This window comes from Podarcis pityusensis (genome assembly GCF_964106645.2).
Source record: "Podarcis pityusensis genome assembly, chromosome: 2".
Classification (NCBI taxonomy): domain Eukaryota; kingdom Metazoa; phylum Chordata; class Lepidosauria; order Squamata; family Lacertidae; genus Podarcis; species Podarcis pityusensis.
In genome coordinates, this window is record NC_138029.1 from 5,212,644 (window position 1) to 5,238,735 (window position 26,092).

Here is a 26,092-nt window from a genome sequence, read left to right on the forward strand (position 1 = left end):
AACCTGAAAGTGTTCTTAACCTGAGCACCACTTTAGCTAATGGGGCCTCCTGCTGCTGCTGCGCCGCTGCCATGTGATTTCTGTTCTCATCCTGAAGCAAAGTTCTTAACCCGAGGTACTATTTCTGGGTTAGCGGAGTCTGTAACCTGAGCTACCACTGTAATATGGAAAGACCCTAAGGCTGTAATACTAAGCATGCCTACTAGAAAGTGAACTAATATGGGCTGCTGCTACTCAGAGTAAACATGTGGAAGGGTGGGTGTGCTTTGCTGTCATAGTCAAGGGGGGCGGGAATCTTTTCCTGTAATAGGCAGCTGGTGATCTGCTTTGATTTTTGTGCAATTTTTAATTGTATTGTAATTGTTATAAATCACGTTGATTTTTTAAAAATCAACTTGCAGTAAGCAAATAGATAAATAAAATGGGAGAATGGAGTGCAAGTTCACTCCAATGTTTGAGGGATTTTATGCTTGGTTAGTTTTTGTTTGTTTGCAAATCTAAGGGCAAAGAGCATGTCCTCAGTGATGTAAAATATTTCTAGGGTTGCTAACTGCCCAGCACAACCCCTCACCAAACAATATTCTAGTCTGCTGCTGTGCAGTTTGATCTGCCCCCCCCCCCCCATATCATCAGGTGAAACTTTTCACAGCATGGAGATAAAACACGATCCGTCGCCATTGTCATTTATCAAATTATCTCATTTATTTATTACCTCAGATACATATGTAACACCATTTGAATCAACTAATAAATGATGCCCGAACCCTGAGTTGCTCTTAAAAGCACAGCTACAGCGACAGCTTGCAAATTTGGCAACCCTTCGGACTTCAGTGTGTTCCCATTTTTAATGCCTGATTTGTAAGTGAGCCACTATAGGGCATCACTGATAGCAAGCAATGCCATATGTGACATTAATTGCCTCTCTGTTGAGGCTGTTGTGTTACCGCACCAGGCCTGAGCACACAGTAATTGCCTAATAACAATAATTAATAGATAATGCAGCCCTATTACAAGACAGCATGAAATCTCATGCTCCTGTACACTGCTCATCTATTGGCCCTCGCCCTGCAGAAACACACACATGAATAATGACTTGGTGTATGTCATGAGAGGGGGAGAAATAAATGCATTAACTGAGTCTATGGTTTTGGTTGATTAAAGTCATCTGACTTTAGCATGCCCACCAATTAATCAATTAAGTACTAAAACTCAGCAAAACCTCAACGCAACATGACACAATTTTCATAATTTTCATTGCAGACAGGTAGATTTCCTTTATTCAGTCAGTTTTAATCTGCAAGCAGTGCTTTGCTCAATGAATGTTTGCAGGCCTAATGATAAGTCTACACTATCCATCATTTTAATGGTACTTCTGTACTGAGATGCAGCAGCAAATGCGGGGACAGGAACTTAAAATGGGACAGCTTCCCACTTCCCCACCCCAAGAATTTTCCAAAAAGAAAATAAAAGTGGGAAGCTCAAGATTGCCTGGCAGTCATTTTGTTGTAGGGTTTTTTTTTTGGGGGGGGGGGAATTCCATCTGGATGATGCCTTGAGTCACTTTCAATTCTTGGGTTCCTGTATCCCATGGAGATTAGAATCTGACAAGAGGATTTTGTTGAACTAGTCAAATAGGTTTCTTTGCAAGCCAATGGCCTTATACTCAGATAATTGTTCTTCTAGCCCTGTACTGTCTACTCTGAGTTGCAATGACTCCCCAAGGTCAATGACTGGCTGAGCCGGGATGACAGGGACCCTCTCTTGGGTCCTCATCATCCTGATTCAGCCAGTCCATGACAGAGGAATGCCTTTCAATCCCTTACTCCTTTTACTGGGAATGCATTCTCCCCCACCCACCAAAAATTGAAAGGGTCTCAGGAGGGACTCAGGAGGGCCACACAGGCTCCCCATCCCAGATTGAGGGGTTTCCAGACTTTTCCAGTACCTCTAGAACGCCTTCCACACTGTGCTGTCACTGACTGAAGAACCCTGCCTGTCTGTCACAGATCTCCAGTCCTACAGGCTGCTGAGGATCCTGGAAACAGGTCATTCACTAGAAAGACCATCTGATTGTGGGAGAAACTGGCCCAGTTAATCAAATCTCTCTCTTTGCTGTGTTAATCGAGAAGTACACTTCAGAAGACTTCCAACATTCCAATGATTTGTAGGGGAAATCTCTCATTTCAAGGAACTGTGTATGCCTTTTACTGGTTTTCTCACTGAGTAGTCCCAATAACCTTTCCTGTATTTTTGTTGGAAGCTGCCCAGAGTGGCTGGGGCAAGCCAGTCAGGTGGGCAGGGTAATAAATTCGAACACAAACACTCCAGGGTGACCCAGAAGACAATTTGTGTGGTTAGGTAATTTTAGCCTCTGGGCTTAATTGATGGTGGTAGTACTATATGCTGTACTTCCCTTACTTGTAAATGTGGTGAGCTGAGTGGGGGCCCTGGACTTCTGGCCTAAAGTCCTGCTCGAATGGCACCACCAAGAGCATTGAGTCAATCAGGCAAACAATATATCAATCGTGTACTCCTGACCGCAAAAGACTTGCAGGGAATAAGCTACCAGAACAGTTTACATTGAGCCCTGCTCCTTCTTGCAGTACGAAAAACCTCCAAACAATGCAATAAAACTTTTTATTATTGGCTGAACGTGTCCACCCCTTACAGGGGAAGGAACCACTCACAATGGCTCACAGGATCACGAGCAGCAGCAGCAGCACTGGCTCCATCTATCACAAATCACTGCAAGATAAGAAAGAAAGAAAACCTGTAGGGGGGGGGGGGAGGATGGCACCACTGACTTCTTTCCAGCATTGCTGCTGGGGCTGAAGAAGGCTTGGATCAGCAGAGCAAAAAATTAAAAATGAAAGATGTGCAAACTGCTAGATCAGCAACTAGCACGCACACTTCACTGAGGAGGCTGGTGGGGGGAGGGGAGATTTGAAGTGAGCAGCAGCCTAGAATGTTACAGAAATATTGCACTGGTAGGCTGCTTTGGCAAAAGTGAATTTTGCCAAATTTATGTCAGTGCCTAACCTATTGCTGAGCCAGTGACCTAAAATTGTAGGTATCAGTGGGAAAGTATAAAATACAAGAAGCAGTCAGGGGACCAGTTCATGTTCTGGGGTTGGGGAAGAGATTCATCATAAAGGTTCATATTGGGACGGGTGGTGCCATTTCACATGTTCATAAATGATCTGTAGTGAGCGGCGGGATGGCTGTGTTTGCCAGAGGTTATTCAGTTATGAAAGATGGTGAAAGCCATTGCAGATTGTGAAGTGCCCCAAAAGCAGCTTTTGTAGCTGGAGAAGGGACAACAAAATGGTAAATGAGCTCCAGTGTCTGTAAGCGTTTGCATGTTAAAATGAGACACAATTCTAGCTATGTATGTACTATGTACATGTACTATGTACACAGAGATGGGACCTGACCTAGCAGCAACTAACAAAGGAAGTGATCTTAGGGTTGTGGGAGTAACCCAGTTAAAACTTAGAAGAAAGAAAGAAAGAAAGAAAGAAAGAAAGAAAGAAAGAAAGAAAGGCAAATTTCATGCTAGGGATTATTAAGGCTTGAAATTATTATTAGGGTTTGAAAATAAAACTGTCAGTTTCGTTGTACCTTTGCACAAATCTATGCTGCCGCAATGTTGGAATACTACTTACAGTTTTAGCTGCTCCATCTCAAGAATGCCATTTCAGAGGAAGAGAAAGGGGTGACCAAAAATGATCAGAGGGTTAAAGTACCTTCACTACATACAAAAGTTAAAATGGATTTCTTTTTTTGGGGGGGGGGGCTGGGGCTTTCTATACAAGTACAGCTGCATCATACCTTACCTTTTCTATGGTGGAGCATTTGGTTCTTTGAGTCAGAGGCTGGGGGAAACCGAGCAAAATTCTGCTTTTCCCATTGCCCAGAAGTATGTGAATGTGCATGCCTGTATGCATTGTTGTTTATGCACAAAAGAGATAATGTGGTGTACACAGGGAAGTGACATCTGGATGGTGTTTGAAATAGCTAGTATCAAGGGAAGAGCTTTGGAGCATGAACTTGTCCACCACAGGGGTGGGACCTACTGGTTAACTTAAAGCAGGGCTGGGGACCCTCAAACCTAGGGGTCAAATGTGGCCCTCCAGACCTTCCCCAAGGCCGCACGCATCTCCATCTCTGCTTTACACTCTCCATGAGTGTTTCTACCTGTCTGGAATGTGTCCATCAACTCTGATGAAGTTTCTTGCTTTTCCTGGACGGAGAATAGAAAGGGGTGTGTGAGAGTGAAGAAACTAGGTAGAATTCGTATTAGTTGCTTTGCCCACCTTTGCCTCTAGCCCCACCCATCCATGGAATGTGGCTCCTAGAAGGTTGCCCCAAAGGGAGCTGTGGCCCTTGAACTTAAGAAACTTGAAATATCAGTGGTTTGCTCACTGGAATGCACTCTGATGTCCACTTACTGTGGGATTTCCTTCTGAGTAAACAACTCTCATGGTATTGGGCTGCTGGTTTTACTGTGTTTAATGGCCAAGAAAGCTAGAATATAGCTAGTAGCTAAAGCTGGTGACTTTTCTCCCTTAAATTTGGGGATGGGGTAAATACTGTTATGAGTTCATGGAGGGGGGCAGACTCCCCAGAATTCCTGGATTTAGTAAAAGTTAGAATTAATCAAGTTTTGATTAAACAGTGCCAAATGCTGAAACCCCCTAGTTTAGTTTATGCCAACAAGCAGGCCAACTTGGCAAAGCTGCTAAAGTGGACCATTGGCAGCAGACAGGTGATGACCCATCAACGTAAGGGTGCTGTCAGGGGCTCCCAGCTGGTTGCCCAGGAAAGTATAAAGACAAGGAAAAGTTTCTTACAGCCCTTTTTTATTTCAAACTTTACAGAGAAAGGCTATAGAACCCAGCCTCTTGGATAATGGTGTAGTCCAGAGTGAAGCTCCACCCTCCCATCTCTCCCACTTCTACATTCATCATCACTATCATCTCCCCTACGGGCACCGCTAAGTGCCCTCTGTCTTTGAGCTCTTTGCTCTCCTACTTTTATGGCTCACTGGGTTCTGGGAGAAGGGGGGGGGTCTGGAATGCTTTCTAATGACACTGTGTCAGCCAGCTGCTGCTCCGACTCTGCCTTCACCTCCTTTCTCCCATTATTTCCCAACTTTCCCCCTCATCTCTGAGCTGTGACCTCCCGCAAACCACTGTTGTAAATCTATACAGTCTTCCTCTTCCTCCTCCCTGAGAGAGTCAGGATAGGGAGGTGGTCTCCATCACTCCTCCTCATCTGGCCAGCCCCTGACCACCAAGGAAACCACCAGAGGGCCATACAAGGAGGGGAGGGGCTACTCCTCCAGCCAGGGGCGGACTTTGGCAATATGGTGCCCTTAGCAAGGACAAAGTGGCAACCCCCCCCCCCCCAATTCTTATTTTCACAATAATTCTTTTTGGTACATTTGCTTTTTTATGGATCTTCTCAGTAGGTACCTGTATAAAAACAGGTTGTTGTGGTTGTTTTGCACCCCCTGGGCTCAGTGCCCTGTGCAGGAGAGCTGCTTGTACTGCCTTAAATTCAGTGTTGCAAGGAAAAGAAAAGGTTTAAGACTGCAGTGCTAGATGGTGTAGGGTGAAGGAAAGTAGCGGCACTTTGTCCATGGGTGAGTGTGGGTCATTTCTCTGTGGTAGCTTATCTTAAAGTTTTTAAGTGCCTATGCGCATTTATAAATTTTTAATTTACTGTTGTACGTTGTTTTAAATGTTTGTTTTCCTTCTGGGATTGTACCCCCAAGTGTGTTTTATAAGCTGGTCTCCGACCGTAATAAATTATCTATTTTGTGGCACTTTGCAAGAGGTTTGAAAAGTGGGGAAGAAGGGGGACCAGCAGAATCCTTGGTGGGCTGCCTGCAACAGGCTGTAACAAAGGGATAGGCTGCATGGCTGCATCCTCTGTTTGCAGACCTAAGCCTGCTGCTCCCAAGAGAGGAGCAAAGGATCATCTTGAGATGTGATTGCTGGAAATCCCTCCACTCTAGACGCAGGTTATACATATGTGTAACTAAACCATACATCATGAAGACACCACGGTCTTTGCTGTGCCTCATTTCCAAAGGAAACACAAACCCTGGATGAGCACCAAGACTGCTGGAATCCTGCACCATTCAGAGATTGGAGTGTCATGTAAAAATACTTTGCCCTTGTGCCAGGATGCATCTGTAGTGCAGTACAATGGCTCAAGATATAAAGATCTTAAAACACAAAGAAGTAACACCTGAATGCTTGCAACTCCATTGTTTTGGGTGTGGAGTGAGATGCTTTAATGTGGTCTGTTTGTTGGGAATCTTCTTACACTGACAGGAGACAACCACAGAGTAGCTGAAATTCAGGGAACGCCTGCATGAGGTTTTGTTGGGGCTCAGATGGGCTGATTCAAGAAAGCTGATAGAGCATCGTGGTTAAGAGCAGGTGCTGTGAAAGGCAACTCTGCCATGAACTCACTGATTATCCTTTGGCGAGGCGCTTGTTCTCATCTTAAGCTACTCGCCGCCCTGTATTATGGGCGTAATAAATACTGCGGCCACTTAAACATTGCCAAAAGGAAAGAGGACAGAGTTTTTCCACAAAACTGGCATATAGAAATGCAATGTATCTATCCATAATGGAGAAAGCTTTGACCAGGTGACCTATGTGTGCTTGCTCAGGTACATCTTTTGAATTTGGCCAACTAACAGGAACCCTTCCAGGGGAGCAGGAAAAGTAAGCCCCCTATAATATGCAGAAACAGTAGGGTTGCACATCTTTTTATCCGTGCCTATAACAGTCACGTGACAGACAGAAATTGAACAGGTGCAGCCTTCCCCTGCATGCCGATGCGAGTGGCAGAACCTGTATCGACTGAATTTCTAACTCTTAAAGCGACGGAAGCTCGGACAGGGACAATATATCTGTGCACGAGCAGCTGTATAATCCTACATGTGGCAAGGCAGACTGTGTACGTATTAAATTCAGTTGCGGTGCTAACAGGCAATATATAGTTCTGAAACTGAGCCCAGCAGCAACCCCCCTTGTTTACAGAACTGCAAATTTCTCTGACACGTTACTGATGCGTATACTTTCCCTTTTTTGCGAGAGGAGAGTGGGATCTTCTGTCCGTTCCGCGGGTTCAAATGCGAGATAAGTACGAGCTGCTACGCGCAGCCTGCAGGGCGATCCGCCAGTTCAGGAACGACGCTCGGCTGACTTCAAACAAAAGCGAGAGAGGGAAAGGGAGAACTACATTTCCCATGATACCTTTTGAACCCGGTAGTAACTGGCAGTGGCGGAGGGAGAACCACGTGTTTCCCTTTCTCCAGCCCCCCGTCCTCCTTTCAGATCTTGGAGACTCACTTAGCGTGAGCAACAACTAGCAAAACACTTTGGGGTTTTTGCACTTTCTGCTCCTTAGGCTGCTATGCTGCCTTTTCCCTTTAGACACTTTGCTAAGGTAAGGCGTGGGATGCGAATGGCAGGAGGTGGGGAGGAGGTTGGATCTGCTGGGATCTCCTAAGTTGAGTGTAGTGAAGAGATGCAAAAGGAGAGTGGGGGGGGGAGGGGTTTCCTTAGTCCCACGCGCAACTTCACCGAAGTGCTCTGCAGGTCAGTGGCTGTGGATGTTTGGAGCACCTGGGCGAGTGCGCGTGGCTTGACTTGTGGAACTGTGGAGCTGACCTGAGCGACACCTCCATCGTGCCCCCTCTCTCCTCCCTCCCCATATGCGGGGCGCCAGGAGGCCTTTCCCTAGACAGTTCAGTTCTGGAGTGTCTGGGGAAGTAGTTTTTTTGCTCCTCGAGTGAGTGAAGATCTGTCCTCACTGATGGCATTCTCTCCCCCCCCCCCAAATGGGACTGTTAAGTCGTGCAAGTTTGGAGAGGCAAGCTTCTTGGGTAAGGAGTTTATATACCCGCCTGAGGGTTCAAAGCCAGGGATCTGATAGCAGCACCGATCTGTGCGCCATTCTGCAGCTCAATTATTATTTAATTCTGGCTTAATGGCTCTTGGATGCGGCACCGAGCGAGGCGAAGAGTTATCTTGACGTTCCCAAGACTGCTGGGAGAGGTTTCAGCTGATAATAGTCTCGGTCACGCTTTGCTGACTTTTATAGGCTAATTTTTGTAGCATCTCTTTCCCTTTCTCACTGTCCTATCTGACATTGCAGCTTCGAGGGAAAGAAAGGGAAATTGGCAGAAAGAGGCCCAGGTTCGGAGTGGGGGAAAGTGGAGTGGGAGGAACAGGTAGAAATGCAACTTGGGCACCTGCTTTATCACCTTACCAAAGTCTCTTTGGCAGAGGCTTCTCTCTGGCACCAGCTGCTATTTGATCTCTTGAACCCGGTCAATAAAATGACATACCCCCTGAAAACGGCTTCCTGATTCGCAGGCTAAAGATATCTGCATTGGGTAACATGATTACAACTCAAAATTAAAAGGAAAGAGTTTCTACAGCCAGTGAACTGTAAATATTTTGTAACCCTTCTATCCAGCAGTCAGAAACAAGTTTGTGCCTGCGCTTTACAAGAAAAAACAAACAACCCCTGCAGTTTGTAGAATCACTTTTTGCTTAGAAAACGATGATGGTTTTAAAATGATGCAGGGAGTGTTTCATTCATAGGCCAAGATGCATTATTGAGTTTTCCCTCCTTGCTGATGCAACCGAGATGAGCCGGTTACATCATCTGCAGAGGTGATTATGAGTTTTAGATGTTTTTTCAAAGTACAGCCTTTTTTTATTAAAAAGAAAAACTGCCTCCTTTTAAATGCTGTTGGCTGGCATTTGTGTTGCCTTTCTTTGAAACATGTGGGAAAGAAGTAGGAAAGAAAAAGCAAACTCTGCGTGTGCACATGCAACTCCCCCCCCCCAAGCTGGACTTGCCAACTCAGCATTCAGCAGCAGCAGAAGTTGTTGTGTCTGCTGTTCTGCACAAATGAAGCTCACTTGACCATCTGCAACGTAACACCAAAACAAAGCCAGCTCTGTTTCAGCAGCCCTTGAAGCAGCTCCTCCTGCCACCTCACCACTCCAGCTTTTTCTTTCAAGAATTCTCACTGTGTTGCTTTTTCAGTGACGGAAGTGGCAAGAAATTACTCCTTTCCCCAAACTCTACATGTTAATGCAAGCAAATGCTATTCTGTAGGTCCATTGGGGCAACGTGGAAAGAGGCTGATAAACTTCAACTATTTGCTGCTTTCTAGACTTCTTTTTTATATATGTTAGTTGGTTGGATGATTTATCTGCCTGCCACCCCCCAAACTTCATAATCTCCCACTGGGCTCAACAGCTGCCTTAGATTACAGAAGGCTGTAATATAAATTCCTCAGCACCCATCTGGTTTGCATGATAATAACCTAGTTCTGAAATGGACATAACTGCTAGTAGGGAAGGGGGACGGTGAGGAAGCCCCAGTTGGCAGCTCCAAGATCTAACATGGCATAGTGGATGGAGTCTTGCAGCTGGGCTGGGATGTGAAATCCCTGCTCAGTCACGAAGCTTGCTTAGTGATTTTCGGCTGGTATCCATAGCCCTATTCAGGCATTATTCTCTGTGTCAGCCTTCCTGAACCTGGTGCCCTCCAGATGTTTTGGAACTACAGTTCCCATTAACCAGAGCCAGTGTGGAAGGCATGTAGCAGGGGCAGAGGGAATGTGTAGCTCTCCAGATATGGTTGGACTACAAGCCCCATCATTCCTGAAAACTGCCCATACTGGCTGGAACTGATGGGAGTTGGAGTCCTAGCAACACCTGGAGGGCCACAGGTTCAGGAAGGCTAACATGGAGGTTCCTGTCTGGATATGGAATATTGTTGCAGTGAGCTTTTTGCAGTCAAGAGACCATCAGATGCTCCAAGACTTGTGGTTCTTTTTGTGAACCTCTATTGGTTTGTTTTTTTGAATGGTAGGGAAGCCGGTGAATGCCAGTAAACTCTCTGTACTACTTATGGTGGGACTTAATCCCAAATCCAAGATGGCTGTCTGCCTCTAGAATGAGGAGGCTTATATTGCACAGGCGTACTTTCTGCATGTGGGATGAGACGCAGCGAGAGAAAGAGAGGCTGGTTGGAACACACATACACGATGGCAGGTCACCTATTTTGCAACATGTCACCTATTGGCTATAGACCTGATTTAATGGCAACCTTTCATAAGAAAAAGGCTCCTACTACTGGTGTCAAGCAGGTCTCATGGGATACGCAGTCAGGGTCTCCAAGAAATCCAACAGGTTTGATGTATTCTCTGCTCCGGTAGAGCAGGTGCCTGGATTGCAACATGTGCAGCTGAACTTCCAAGATGGAGGATTGTGCCCCTTGTTCATTCTAATGTGTGGATAGAATGCTGCTTGAATCCTCAAAATACTTTAGGATGGCCAGGCTAATTTAACCCTTCCTTCCTTCCTTCCTTCCTTCCTTCCTTCCTTCCTTCCCTTTTGCCAGCCCTTGCGGAGATGCTGCCAGGCTGCGGGGAGTTTGCGGGCCCAACACAGCAAAGCAGCTGCTGCATCGGCCAAGGAGACGCCAGGCTGGACCGGGCAGGAGAGCTTGGCCGAGAGTGACCCTGAGATGTGGGCGCTGGTGCAGCAAGAGAAGGATCGCCAGTGCCGGGGTCTGGAGCTCATTGCCTCAGAGGTGGGTGTCTCCTTCCTTAGCCCCGGAGGGCAGCCCAAAAGGGTCTTATCCTTTGGCTGGCCAGTGCTTTCTCCTTCCTGGTAAGAGATCTCTCTTGGTCATACAGGCTTTGGGTCTGATCCAGCAGCTCTCTTACACACTTGAGAGTGCCGTAAGAGTGTATTCAGCCCCAGCCCCCTAGGCCACGTTAGGCCCTTGTGTCTTCAGGCTGAATGCTTGACTACAGCTATGGCCTTTTCCAAGGGATGCGATTGAGCGTTCTTTCTTAGTAAATTACAGGAGGAGAGGCTTCCTTTAACCTCATTTGAAGTATGCAGTTTGAGAAATAAATAGTTCATGAGGACTAGCTGCTGTGTTTTTAAACCGGGTTTTGGTTTTAATTCTTCCCTTATAATTTAGTTGCTATTTAATGAATGATGTTTTATATCCTTCTTTTTATTGTGTTTGATTAAGTTTTGGTGTTGGCTGCTTTTGAGCTCATTAGTTTTAAAGTGCCATAATAATTTGAGAAATAATAAAACATTTGTAATGCACAGTTTAAATGCAAAATGTTTAAAGTCAGGACTGTTAAAAAGTATTTCAGAATCTTAGGTTTCAAGAATGAGGTCTTTTTAACAGGGCTGGAAAAGTGTCCAAAGGAAAAGAAAAAACGCTTTGGGATTTTCTACCCCCCTGCCCCAACCCCTCTGCTTTTATAATCTTTATAATCTTTACCTGGATGTATGGGTGATGAATCCAAAGGAAAGGTAGTTAATCTGGGTTCATGAATGCAGACTGCATAGGGGTTGGATCCAGATTAGGTCATGCTTAAAGCTAGACCCACTGACATCAATGGAGCTTGACTCCCATTCATTTCATTGGTTCTGCTCTAAGCATGACTAAATCTGGATCCAGCTCACAGGTATGGTCTTGCATGGTATATGACATGCATAGCTGGCCCAAGGCATTTTGCTGCCAGAAGCCAAGGGCAAGAGGCTTCCCTCCCCTACTCTACATACAAAAGCTGATTGACTGGCAGCTCAATCTTACTTCAGTGCTGGCAATGGGACAGCCTTCTGCACCACAACTTTAGGCATCAGGCTAATTCCAGGAGCACAGGGCTGGCAGTGTAGTGCACACACAGCTCTGTCCTCAAACAGAGTACCAGGAGAGATCAGAAGGAATGGCCAGAGAGGCTGTTGCTGCCCCCTGCCCAAAGCGCCTCACTCTGGCTAATGCTAGGGCCGGCCCTACTAGCTTTAGAAATGACTGGAGTGATAAAATAGCGTAAGCTAATGAAAGGAAGACACAGAACTAGTCTGAGTTTTTCATTTTTGAATCCAGATCCTGGTGTATGGGCAGGAGGAGATGTCTGACATTTCTCTGCATGTCTTCCTACCCACTGTTCAGATCATCACACCCCCAGCTGCTACTTGGCCCCAAAGTTGCACCTCACCGTGGTCCCAGCCTGGATCAGTCTCTCTCATCTATTTGGCCTTCCCCTTCGGATGCAATTCCTATTTCTCTCTTCAAAATGACAAGCTTGGATAGACTGCTGCAGAGCAAGACTCAGTACCTTGTCTGGGTCTTAGTTATATCTTATTCCAAGGTGCAAAAGTTACTCCATTTTTATTCACCTGGAAAGAGAAGCATGCAGTCTGAGGAACATGGCATAAGAGGGATGGAATGTTTCTAGCTCTCTATCTATTGCTTGTGTGTGATTCCCTTCTCTCTCTTTTCTCTCTTTACCCCTCCATCTTTTCTTTTCAAAATACTGCTTATTAATTTTGCACAAATTTTAGAAAACAATAAAATACAGTAGAAGAGAAATGGCAAATCACATTTTGATAAACAGTAGATATGAGTAATATTGATGACTAGTGTATCTTATACTTCACAGTAGGAATACAGACATAGGAAATGAGCTAAAAAGAAAGAAAAAAGGGGGTGAAAAAATATCAGTACAACTCTACAAAAATCATACTATTTTAGCACATTCCATATATCAAGGAGTATGGGGAGCTCTTACCTTTTGAAACTCTTTCTCCCAAATTCCAGAATTTCTGCAGCCGAGCTGCGCTCGAGGCTCTTGGATCCTGCCTCAACAACAAGTATTCAGAGGGCTACCCTGGCAAGAGGTAATGCCATTGTTTAATAGCGAGACAGTCTGGGTAAAATAAATCAGTAATGGGTTGGGATGGAGGGTCCTGAAAGTGGATGAGCAGAGACCAGTTTTGATGGCCTGCTGGCCTGCAGACTCTTGCAGTGGATAGAAATGATGCAAAGATGTTAAAAACTTCTCACGTAGATATCACTGGGGCTTGAGTTGCAGAGATGTTAGGCCCGGTGCCGTCAGGTTTTTTTGGGCTGCGGATAAAACATGAGGGCAAGAATGCAGGAAAAGCACCCTGAGCGTCAGGGTGGCATCGTGGTTAGTGCTGGGCTAAGACCTGAGAGACCAGGGTTCAAATCCCCACTCAGTCATGAAGCTCACTGAATGACCTTGAGCCAGTCACACTCTCTCAGTGCAACTTACCTCACCAGGCTCTTGTGAGGATAGCAGTGGAGAGTGGGGGAGAACCACAAACATCGCAGAAAAGAAGTGCCATTAAAGAAGAACAGCAAGGGGCAAAATAGTGGTTCCCATTCGATGGGGGAGTGGTGGCCCTCCAGATCTTGTTGGGATTCACAGCCCCAACCAGCATCTCTGTGGGCCTTTAAATGTCAAAGTCGTGTCACAGGATGAACCTAGGGATGAGCAGCTCACACTGTAATGTCTGAGGGCACCAAGGAAGAGGGATGGAAGGAGGTGAAAGGGGGAATAAGCCAAAGGAAGATGTAGCATTAGTGGGAAGAAGCTATGGCTGGGCAGGGGAGAAGGTGTACCAACTGTGTATGAAGAAAAGTCCTCTTTTCTCTTCTTCCTGAGACTGCCATGGATAGCTTGGGGCCTGTTTCTTACAGTGAAGAGACAGAATGCAACCGCCACTGAATTGTCCTGGTGCACCTGGTGTTTGCTTGATGCATGGAATGGTCCTCCCTTGGAAGAGGCCTGAGTGAAAGAGACTTGGGCAGGGTGCATCGTGGGTCTGAGCTGTTGCCTCTTTGAGTGGTTATCACCCACAGAAGCATGTTAGGATGAAATATTAGGCGTGACAAGAGGCGGGGGAAGGGGCATTTTGTCATCTGGGAAAAGAATATGGTAATGAAGAGGCGGGCGCATGAAAAATCAGTTGCAGAGCACTGGGCTGGCAGCAGGAGGCTTTGCTAGGGGATGGTGGTCTTGGCAACTTCCTTTATACATTGTGGCATGAAGAGGAGAGAGAAGGGTCTCTCTTTGTTTCTCAATGTCTTCTTCTCTGGTTCAGAGATAATGGTGCCACCAGGGCAACGGATGTGTGGGCTGTTGATGTTTTAATTGTGCCTTCCCCTTTGCATCCTGGCACAGGTATTATGGTGGCGCTGAGGTGGTCGACCGCATTGAGCTGCTGTGTGAACGCCGGGCCCTGGAGGCCTTTGACCTGGACCCCGAGTGCTGGGGAGTGAATGTCCAACCATACTCTGGATCTCCTGCCAACTTTGCTGCCTACACAGCTTTGCTGCAGCCCCACGAGCGACTCATGGGCCTGGACCTGCCTGATGGAGGCCAGTACGTTCGAAGTGGGGTGTGGAACTGGGAACTGGCATGGCTAATAAAGGCGCAAGTGAGGAAGGTGTAACTGAAGGAACCGGGATGGGGAGGTAGAAGGAGAAGGACTGCAATGCTGACACAGTGGGTCTTTGTGTGGGGTTCAGGGCATTGTGGTTTTTCTTGACACTGGTGATAAAATCCTCCACAGGATAATGGTCCCCTGACAAAGCGAAATTTGCTGGTCCTTAGCCAGTTTAATATAGCAATTGGTTTTTCACCTTTGTGTCTGTAGAAGCTTCTGGTTCCTTTCTCCCTCTGGTTTGTGGAGATTTTGAACTCGTATTTTTGGGGACATACTTTGCCTCGTGTAGTTACTCTGCCACATAGAAAATCCCTCTTGGAAGTGACTGTCCTACTTGAGGATGAATAACTAGTTAATCTGTGGGTCCATTTGGGTGGGAAGGTTCTTACTTGGTCCCATGGTCAGAGTTCTGCTTTGGGGGCTTAGATTATCTCCTGACAATATGTCTTCCCTATTCTTGCAGCCTAACGCATGGGTATATGTCTGACATCAAACGTATCTCGGCCACGTCCATCTTCTTCGAATCCATGCCCTACAAACTGAATGTGAGTGAACAGAAATGTGTCCCATCCTTCCTTATTCCAAAATACCCCCAAAGCAGCTTATATTCATAAATGAAACATAAAACTGAAACTTCTTGTTCCAATAAAATTCAGTCCAATCATTAAAACATCAGTTTAGCAGGATTTCACAGACAATCATGGTGCTCATAAAAACAATTTTAAAGCATTTTAGAAGAAACAGTTTTACAACCAGTCATGGTATGAGTGGTTAAGTAATCAAAATTTAGCTTAACCTTCCAACTGAAAAGTAGCTGCAGGAGGGATTTACACAAATATAGGGCCACCACCAAGTAGACCTTGCTTGTAGTACTTGCCAATCTAATTGATTTCAGCGTGGGGAGGCTGATGATGATGATAATAATGATTTGCCTTCGTGTATACAAAATGTACGCCGTTGTGTGTGAAGTGTTAGCTGTGGTTTTCTTAAAAAATAGTTTTTATTAAGATTTTTCTGTGTTGCAAAACAGATAAACAGGGAATCACCTCCACTTTCAATTCATAGTCTTTTTCACAGTTCATTTACATTTAGTGAGTGTCACTTTTGTCATAGACATCTTGCTGCTGGGGGGAGAAAGGGGGCAAGGGAGATGGGGGGCATTGTACTTTTGTTCTGTTGACTAGTGTTAGTGTGGGGGTTTGTGTCAGCATCATGTTGGTAGGTAGGGGGTTTGGCACCTTTCCCCCTCCCCACCACCCCACCCATTTCCTCTGTGCTGAGAGTCTGTGTAGGATCCTGCCTGCAGTTCTACAGCCCTTCTACATACCATCAGCTGCCTCTACCCTGTAGTCAGCTACCTTGCCTGGAGAGGGAGACACCGTTGTGTGGTGTGTCTCTTCTCCCCTCCCCCCCCCTTTGTATCGGCAGATGAGAACTGGATCTGTCCAGTGGCCCAGATTGTTGTCTCTCCCACCCTCCATGGAGCACGGTTGACAGGTGTGTGGAGACACCCACCTGCCAATCACTTTACATCATAAAGATGTCAGGTGACCCATTTTTGCCCACATGGTTTGAAATCAAACAATGCAGTCAAAGGTACAGCCTGAACGGAGCATTTTGCAACACCCTTGGGTAGCAATCGACAAGCTTGACTATCAGGTGATTGCTGGGCCTTCTAAAGCCCAGTGTAGGGCTGGGCAATGTTAGGTTTTCAACACTGCGATGCATCACCAGCCAAACATTGTGATCTGGTGATACACCGTGAAGTTGAAACAAGCTGCATTGGCCCCAACCCACAAGGCATGGGGTGAAACTGCCACAGTGCTCAGCGCTGGAGCTGAGGCACTTTCACCCAAGGGCTCCGTGGGCTGGGATGATGCAGCTTGTTTGCACTGCTCAGCTGGGGGGCGAGAAGGCTCCCGCCCCCAGCTGAGCAAGCCCAGTCTCTCCATTGAGGGGCAGGCAGCTGTGCGCCCCATAACAGATAATTTTAAAGGAGCCACCACCCCGCCTCTGGCTCCCTCCTCAGGGCTCCCTCCGCCTTTGGGTTTGTGGGGGGCGAGCGAGCTAGCTGCCTCTTCCTCTTAGCAGAAAGAGTCAGCCCACTCGCTCCCCACTTGCTTGAAGATGGTGAGAGCCCTGCCGATGTCGGGGTGAGGGGCAGGTGAGCTCCCTCTTTCTCCTCGGAGAGGGAAGCAGCCTGCTCGCTCTCCACTCACTTGTAAACGGAGGGAGCCCGATGGGCTCCGTTCTCAAGGCTCCCTCCAGTGTAATGGCACCTCCAGCTTGCGCAAGCCAGAGGCGGCTTGAGGGCACCGTTACACTTCCCCACTGAGGGACGGGCAGCCAGGCAACCCCAAAACGGAGAAGTTTAAAGGAGCCACCTGCCCAAGCGGGCAGCCAAGGGAGGAACAAGCTACATCGGCCCCTCAACCGTATGAGGGCCAGAGTGCAATGGCTGCTTCACCCAGCAGTATATTTCACCTGAAACTGCTGCTGCTCCTGAGTCCCTCTGCTGCCAGCGGCCGGCAGCAGCTTATTTCTCCCTTGCGTGCTGAGCACGGGTGGCAGAGGGACTCAGCAGTGGCAGTTTCACCCGCAATATACTTCCGGGTGAAGCAGCCATTGCAGTCCAGTCCTGGGTGATATATCAGTACACCATGGGTCAGCTGATTGTTGGGCATCGTACCCGGGGCTTTGCAGTCCAGCTGATTGACTGTTCCTGCAAAATCTCTTTCTGCTCAGCCATGACCTTACCTGCCCCACATCTGATGGAGTTTATGATGTCAGGTATGGGGCAGGTGGGCATGACTTGGCTGAAATGGCCTGGCAGCCAAAGGGGAGGGGCCTGTTGAGCCTCTTTTAAATGATGCATTTACTATTGCTGTAAGCTGTCCTGGGACCTTCGGGTGAAGGGTGGATGATAGTGATGATGATGATCTAGGTGCCCTCATAGTCTTCTCCCCTAGCTAGTTTTTTTGCAAACAAGGGCCAAGCTCTTTTAACCACATATAGATAATGCTTGGAAGTAATCCTTTCAGGAATCTGAGAAGAGGTCTTCCATAGCCTGTGTAGCTTCTTGTTCCTCTTCATAACTATCCAAATTAGAATACATTTTGCACAGTGCTAAAGAATGCAGATTAAATCATGTAAAGAAAAGAGTTGAAATTTGGCAGATGTGCTCAGTTTGCGACGCATGTATGGATTTGGATTTCTTGGGCACCTGTTGTTTTAATACTGGCAAGATGGCTCTGTGCTATTCCTTCAGCCTCTTTTATCTTTAACCTCTCACTTCTTGAGTGCACTTTGCCCACTGATTATCCCTTGCACAAGATTACGGGTGAAGGAGATAATTTCACAGTTCACTCACATCCACTTTTCCTGAGTGGCTCTGAAGTGTAGTTGCTGTTTTTCCCCAAGGCAATGTAGAGAATCCTCTCCTCTTTTCTACTCCCCAAGAAGCGTCAGTTCTCTGTGTGCTCGACCACTTGGCCTGCCTCTGCCAGCTACACAAAGATGCCTGAGGTTGAGAAAACATTCTCGCAACAATGCTTCCTTGTTCTGGGAAGGAGAGGAGGCGGCAGCAGCAGCAGCAGCGTCTTTATAGTTCTGCATTCTCAGTCAGTATTGGCAGCCAATAAAACTGGTCGTGGAGAGGCTACCTGGTGGCAAAAAAAGAAAAGATCTCTGTTCTGATTTATTTATTTTGAAAATTACCACAAATAAAATGTAACAGCATGCAGAATTCAAAACTAAGAGTCTAAGTCCAGGGTAAGCTTGGGTAAACGTAAGGCTTAAAGAGCCTTAAAAAAAAAAAAAAGCTTTTCTGTTTTATCATATCATCAATGCATACTGTGTTACAGTCAAGCACAAGGTAATAAGAATAAAAATAACTTAAATATTTTAGCTCTGGATCGTAGCATTTTTCAAATTGTGATGGTTTTTATGCAAATCCCAATTTCTTATCTATCTTAAATTTTGAATTGATTTGATGATAATTTAACCGATACAAATTCTTTAATCTCTTCTATTTTTCTCATATTTGGCTCTCCTTCTGAAAAGTCTAACAATTCATTATAGGTACCCAGTTATCACTCATATTAATTTTTTATTTGCTTCATCTTCTGTTGGGGATAACCACCTTGGTGTTTTGTTTTCTAATAAATTTAGACAGGCATTTAAAGGTGGTTGCTATTATTTATTTCATTTCATTTATGAGTCTCTTCCCATGAAGCATCTGAAAGTGATTTCACATTACAGTAGAAAGATCTGTTAGAAATTTCATATTGTATTCTGGTCTCTGCCTCACAAGAGACCCAAGGGAGGTTATTCCAGAGGGTGAGCCCTCTGGTGGAGAAGGGCTTTCATCCATGTTGCCACCAAATGACAATCTGCTTGTCATGGACTCCTCAAAAGATCTCAAATATCAGCTGGTCTGAACCAGAGAAGGCAGCCTGCTAGGCATCCTAGTCTTTTAGCTAAAAGAATCCCAACTTGACTCACTGCAGCCCTTTCTGGGGTTTCATAGCCTGGGTGTTCCTGCAGCCTTCTCTGTCTTAGAAAGGCAGGACATCAGACTGTCTGCAGCTTCAGCCAGCTACAAGCATCTTAACAAGACACTAGGCAAGGGGGCAGTTGAGTCGTAAGATAACTCGTCCTCATATGTGGGCTGGATTTGGTGTGAAGGCAGCCCATTGCCAACCCCTGCTTTATGGGATGTTTCTCTCCTGTGTGTGCATTTATGGGTGAAGGGAGAAATATTGGCTTAATCCCCATGCGTTAACTTCCCTCCCTGCCCCCCTCCCTGCAGCCAACAACAGGATTGATTGATTATGATCAGCTAGAAGTAACGGCCCGACTCTTCCGCCCGCGTCTCGTCATAGCTGGGACCAGTGCCTACGCCCGCCTTATTGACTACGCCCGCATCAAGAAGGTAGCCCCTGGGTGCAGTGGGAGGGCAGGCAGTTGTAGGGCTTTGAAATGCATCCTTGTTTCTTTGTTGTAAGCCACTTGGAGCATGTTTTTGGGGGGTTTGTGGCGAAAGCAGCATACAAATAAAATGACTGAATGAATGATGTGTATTCTCCCTACCCCATAGTAAAATTCAGTGGAAACGTGAGTGTTAGGGCTCAACTGGAACCTGTTTGCTTCTAATAGTTTTGGATCTGCAAGTAGCTGGCTTTGGGCTGGAGTGCAAGGGTGCTTGTTCCTTTTGCTTGCGAGGCGTGTGGCAAGGAGCGTGTGAGCAGGAGACTGACCTGTTCTTCTCCGTCAGGTGTGTGAAGAGGTGAAGGCCTACATGCTGGCTGACATGGCCCATATCAGTGGTCTGGTGGCAGCCAAAGTCATCCCTTCTCCCTTTGATTATGCTGACCTGGTCACTAGCACGACTCACAAGACACTGCGTGGAGCCAGGTGAGCATGACAAGGACGGGGTGGGGAAGCATCAGTCCTCATCATTTGGGGGTGGGAACCTGATGGCCTCCAGGTGGACTCCCATCAGCTCCAGCCAGCACAGCCAATGAGCAGGGATGTTGGGAGTTTCAGCTCAACAACATCCAGAGGGCGTCAGGTTCCCCCACCCCTGCTCTTTGTGAACTCAGCGGAAGAGTGTGGGCTTTGCCCGCAAGGTGTTCCCCACCGCAGGAGGAGAGGGCCAGAGGTTCCTCACTCATTTTTCATCTCTTTGGCGGTTGTGAAGACCCTCTGTGTTGCCTCAATAATGGTACTTAATCTGCTCGGGAACTGTGAACATGGCTAGTATGGTCCAGTTGTGAAATCTCTCTTGCTTCACCTGCAATCTTGTGCCTAGGGTAATTAGAGGGCAAAGTGCTCTCTGAGCGAGAGGTCAAAAATACTGGAGTTAGGACTTTTGGCAAAAGGTGTTGGGGAATAGAAATGGAATTCTTTGCATAATTTTTAGTTTTGCTGGTTATGGGAAAGGCAAGGACTGTCTCCAGCTATTGGAAACTCTGTTCAGATTCCTCTCTGGTTTCTGAAGCTTCAGTGAGCGTTGCCCTAACCCTAACCAAAAAGCCTTGTATGGTTGGAGCCCTAGTGATAGATGTACTTTCGTGTTTACACTTCCACACTCTTGTCACATGCAGGTCTGGACTGATCTTCTACCGCAAAGGTGCCCGTTCCATAGACAAGAAGACTGGCAAGGAGATTCCCTACAATCTGGAAGAGAAGATCAACTTTGCTGTCTTCCCTTCTTTGCAGGGAGGGCCCCATAACCATGCCATTGCAGCTGTCGCTGTGGCACTGAAACAGGTGGGAAAGGGGAATAAGAGCCCTGCGTACCCTTTTGGACAGGATTTTCGACGTTAACTTGTATCACCACTTCGGCTCCCTCCATGGCCTGAAATGAGCAACATTCACTCTTGGTTTCCCAGCAGCCCCTGCAAAAGAAAGCTGTTGATTGGCTAATCAAGTGCATTGCTCAGTGCAAATGATCTGTACCCCATAGTAAGCTCTTCTGTCTCCTTTTGAAACCCGCCATGCCTTCACGTTTTCACGTTTGTTGTGTGCTCAGGTCTTGTCTCTCTTGTCCTGCCTGTTTGCCTTGGTGGTCTGGACCAAGCCCTGTGTTTATCCTGCCCTGGACCTCAATCCTTCTTTCCATGGTCCTGATTCTGAAAATTCAGCTCATGAACCAGTGAGCCTGATATATATATGCTGTTCCATCAAGTTCTCTTATCCCTGAGAGGAGCTACCTTTTAATCAAAAATGTTGCCTCACAGGAGCAGTAAGGGCCCTTTGCTCCCCTGTCCTGCTGGAGTTGGGGCACAAACTCCCCATTTAGGGGTAGGCACCCCCTGTCCCGCTGCTCTCCTAGCAAGCTTCTGTCCTCCATATGGTCCAGTACGTTGGCTCTCTTAATTCTGCTAGAAGAGGCTAGATTCCTGCATCTTTTAGAAGATTAGCTTTGATTTCTTTTTATTTCATGTTTTGGTATACTGCCCTTCCTATCCAAGGGTAGTTCCCTCTAAGCATTTACAATGCTAGACAATGACATAAATATAATGCTACCCAAAAAAAGCAATTGAAAGAGATGTACTTTACAAATTCACCACAACTTCAGAACCAATTTGAAAAGCAGAATGGGCAACTCATTGTTTAAAACATCATTTTCTTTCTTCTTGGTTTCATTTAAAGTGCTTGAGAGAATAAAAATGCCATAGCAGAGGGGATTCCACAGCTGGGTTGCCACTGATGAAAAAGCCCTCTCTCTTGTTTCCAAGAGCGTAGCTATCTCTGTTAAAGTTCTAATAACTAGTATTAGTTTGCCAACATTGTGCCAGCTGACTGACTGCCCTCCTTTTGACCAGTTAAGTGCCAGTGTTGGAGAGTGTTCCCTAGAGCAGGACAGGGGAATATCAGGCTCAGGAGCCAAATGTGGGTGTCTAAACCCTTCTACCTGACCTTTGGGACACTCAAGCCATGCCCCCACCCCCAGTCCAAACACCCCTCTCCCCATTCCACAACCCTCACCAGCCCTGAGCCGTGCCCTCCTTGTTCAGCTTTGCCTGTCTGGAATATGTCTGCATACCTGAAGGAGCATCTCTGCTCCCATCGATCAGCCTGGGCACTGAGGTCCAGCACCGAGGGCCTTCTGGTGGTTCCCTCCCTGCGAGAAGTGAAGTTATAGGGAACCAGGCAGAGGGCCTTCTCGGTAGTGGCACCTGCCCTATGGAACGCCCTCCTGTTAGATATCAAAGTGCTAAACAATTAAACAACCTTCCGCAGAAATTTGAAGGCAGCCCTGTATTGGGAAGCTTTTAATGTCTGATATATTGTGTGTTCTTTTATATTTTTTGGGAAGCTGCTCAGAGTGGCTGGGGCAACCCAGTCAGATGGGCGGGGTACAAGAAATAAATGGTGATGATGCCCTTGAAATGTGATAATGCCTCTTGCTTGTGTGGATGGAGGAAGACGTGTGTAGAAACATGTGGCTTTTTTGCATGGCTGTATAGAGGCCAAAGTAATGTGCGTTGCTCCGCCCACTTTTACTTCTGGTCCCGGCACTCAGTCTTGGCTTGTGGCCCAAGGATGTTTGTCCGTCTGGCCCTTGTACTGAAAAAGGTTCACCCTCCCAGCCCTGGAGTTCTGGGCTGGGAAGAATCTGAGAGAGTGTTGCCCCTGCTTCCCTGTGGAGTGACAAAATGCTGCAAGCCGTGCTGCTTAAAGGAGAAGTGCTGATTCTGGCCCACTTTGCATCCCTTTTTCCGTTGTAGGCCAGCTCACCTATGTTCCGGGAGTATTGCCAGCAGGTACTGAAGAATGCCAAGGCCATGGCAGAGGCATTGCTGCAGCGAGGATACACTCTGGTTTCAGGTATAGTGAGGACCCTCCGTTTGCTTCTGAGCAGAAGCACACAACCAGAGGAGTCACATGGCGGAAGCTTTTACTGGGCTGTACCATTTCAGATTGCAGGTAGATGGCACATTTTAGGCATTATATTATTATATATTTAATATATATATTATATAGTAAAAGCTCCCAGCGTATACAGAAATTGGTATGTAGGGGAGAAGAATTCTAGGCTTAGTTATATCTCTGATATTCTAGTTTAATGGTGGGCACAGGGAATTTTTAATATGGGATGGGATTCAAACATGTGCTTCCCCACCTGTGGTCTGAAATGGCACATCCCAGCCAACACCGTGCCATCTGACTCTTCTGCTTGTGTGATTTAGCTCTGAGTCTTGACTTTATTTTGGTGCAGTGGGAAGGGAAGTGTTGGGGTAGGTTAGCCAGTGAGTAGCACATATGGAGATGTGAAAGCCTGTAGCTGTTTGCAGAAGCATGCTATTTGGAATGGGTGGAATAAGAAGGGCTGTGGGAAAGTTTTAAAGGCATTTTGATCAGTGACTGGAGTGCTGGTTCAAATCCCTCCTCTGCCAAGCACCATATAGTAGTCTCAATCAAGAGGATATTTTCACCTTGGAGATGTGAAAAAGGTGCTTGTATAGGACACTTTTTTGAAATTGCTGGTGTTCAGTTCCATGAATCGACCTCTAAAGCAGGGGTGCCTTGCCTCTAGCCCTCCAGATGTTGCTGGACTCCCTCTCCCATCAGCCCCAGACGACATGGCCAATGGCATCTCACAACATCTGGAGAGGCCACAGGTTAAGCATCCCTGCTCTAAACACAGTACTACTGCTTCTACAACCAAGCAGTATATAAATTTTATGAAATAAATTTAAAAAAATACATAGGATAGTCTATGAATTCAATGTCACAGTTTTTCTGGGAGGTGGGGTGGGTGGGAAAAGGTGGTCACTAGGATGATTAGATAAATTCATGGTGGATGGCTCCATCAACATGTCCGCCATAATGAACAGGCTGTGTCGGCAAGCAACTATGAAGGTCTTTAACCTAGCAGGGTAATTCTAATGATCATCATAATTGTTATGAGCTGGACCTATTATTTGAGTGTTGAGAATGGATGTGAGTTAGGAAGGTTATACTCTGTCTATGTCTATCTCTCTGGTTAGGTGGCACTGATAACCACCTGGTACTTGTGGACCTGAGACCAAAAGGCATTGACGGGGCCCGGGCTGAGCGAGTGCTAGAGCTGGTGTCCATAACAGCTAACAAGAACACCTGTCCTGGGGACAAGAGTGCCTTGACACCTGGTGGCTTGCGGCTTGGTAAGAACAATGACTTAAATAAAAAAGTCAGGAGTGTGGCTGTTTCTAATGTTCAGAGCTGCATATAATTACGCTGAAGTAATCCAGATTCTGCCACAAGAAAAGCTAAATTCTGCTTTGAGACGCCTTCTTTTTAAATAATGTCAATTATTTTTGCTCAGGACTGCTAGGGAGAAAAACAGTGGGAAGGGTATGGAAATTTGGGGATAGGTGCACTACTCACATTCCATGGATGCATCTTGTGAGTGCTGAAATCAGTACTGGGCCCAGAGTTCAGCAAGCTCAGAATCTTACTCATGTAATAAAAAAACAACTTTCTAGCCCTTAAGACTGCAAAAATAGGCTTGAAAGTATCCCAGAAATTAGAGTGAGGAAAGAAAGTTCCAGTATCTTGTAAATTTTTGCCCTTAATTAGTATAATAAATTAAGCAGAGTAAGCAAATCGCTATAAATCACCTCATTTCCAGGTTCTTGTTTTCTTGGTCCAAATTACTTCATTCATTCATTCACTTTTAGTGCAGATTATTTATACTAATGGGGAAGGAAGGCTGAACTGGGATAGGACACTACAATCCATGAGGACTCTTCTCTTCTCACCCCCTCCCCCGCGGTGTCCTCCCCAACACACACCTGGAATACCAATTGCAGAAAACGGTATCAGTAGGTATTGGTGACGTTTTTGTAGGCAATCCGTCAATATGATTAAGAAAGAGAGTAAGGAGCATGGAGGTCTTTGAACTCCTTGTCAGGTCTGTGTGTGTGTCCTTCTCCTGCTTATGAGCTTTCGCACTGTCCAGGGTGTTTATTCTTTCAAAGAGAAGAGCTGTTCTCTTCCAATCCCTCACAGGGGCACCTGCACTTACCTCCCGACAATTCCGAGAAGGCGATTTCCAGAAGGTGGTGGAGTTCATGGATGAAGGAATTCAGATTGGGCTGGATGTCAAAAAGAAAACCTGTAAGTTGTTGGTGTGTTTTTGGAAAAGCTAGCAGGTTGAATTGGGATGGGTTGTTTGCATGTTGCAATTACTAGTACATGTTGACTATCACTAACTCGAGACTTTGACTTCTTTAGTGGGACATCCGGGTGGTCTGTTTGATAGACTCATTATATTCAGGGCTCCTCCCCCCCCCCCAGCACAGGAGCTCAGCTCTGGCACCTCTCAGATGGGTGCCATTGCCATTCTGAGAGAACAAGGGAGAAGTTTACGGTGAGCTCCGGCACCTCTTTTTCTAGAAAAACAGCACTAATTACATTTGCTGTTTCTGAATGATGGATTTCCTTGATTCAGCTGAGACCCAAGAGGTCATAGAACATCCTCTGAAGGTCAGGTCCCCCCCCCAACTGCTTTATTGGCCCTGCTCTGTGCCTTTTAACGCAGAGAAGTTGAGCAAGTCAAGATTTTTCCACCATGTGTCTCTATGTAACCAAAAGTTGGTTAAAGTGGTAAAATGGGGGTTCCTGATTTCTCAGGCTTGGCCCCAGATTTAGGAGTGAGTAAAGAGTACATTCTTAGATAATTGAAACTCCTCCTTCTGTGCCTCAGTCTCCCTGTGTTTTTGCAACTCCTGGTTTACTTATATTCCTGCTCTCCTTCTTTTCCCACAGCCAAGCTCCAGGACTTCAAAACCTTCTTGCTGGCTGACCCAGAGACAAAGCAGCGCCTGTCTGACCTTAGGCAGCGAGTTGAGACCTTCGCCCGTGCCTTCCCCATGCCTGGCTTTGATGAACGTTGATGTTATGCCCAACCAGAGACTGTCTGATTACCCCCAGATGGGCGGGGCTTGCCAGAGGCCAGGTGCTTGGGGTCCCTGTAGTCCTACCTCTGAGAGCCAGCCAGCAGGTGCCCTTTTCTGGAAGGGTGATTGCCTTGGCCACCTTTTCTCCTTCTCCCAATGCCCATTTTATAGTGACTCAAAAACAACTGACCTCCTTTCCGTTTTATAGCAGGACTAGTCTCTGATCCATGGTACCTGTGTAATATTTTCGCCTGCCCACTATGCAAGATGGGTTGTAAGAATTAAACATCTTCATCTCTCTCCCTTGACTAAACCAAAACAGCATTTTTGAAACTACCTTCTAATGTCATGCCCTTTGCCATCCAT

General features: G+C 46.4%; 1 protein-coding gene across 1 annotated transcript; it reads left to right on the forward strand.

Annotated features, from left to right (window-relative positions):
- Positions 1-7,311: 7,311 nt before the first annotated feature.
- On the forward strand, positions 7,312-26,026 carry SHMT2 (serine hydroxymethyltransferase 2). Its single transcript, XM_080990130.1, has 12 exons — positions 7,312-7,470; positions 10,450-10,641; positions 12,679-12,758; positions 14,069-14,269; positions 14,797-14,878; positions 19,144-19,266; positions 19,609-19,748; positions 20,441-20,606; positions 22,571-22,670; positions 23,834-23,989; positions 24,837-24,944; positions 25,596-26,026. The coding sequence occupies exons 1-12, from the start codon at positions 7,438-7,440 to the stop codon at positions 25,721-25,723; spliced, it is 1,509 nt and encodes a 502-aa protein (XP_080846256.1). The 5' UTR covers positions 7,312-7,437; the 3' UTR covers positions 25,724-26,026.
- The last annotated feature ends 66 nt before the right edge of the window (positions 26,027-26,092 follow it).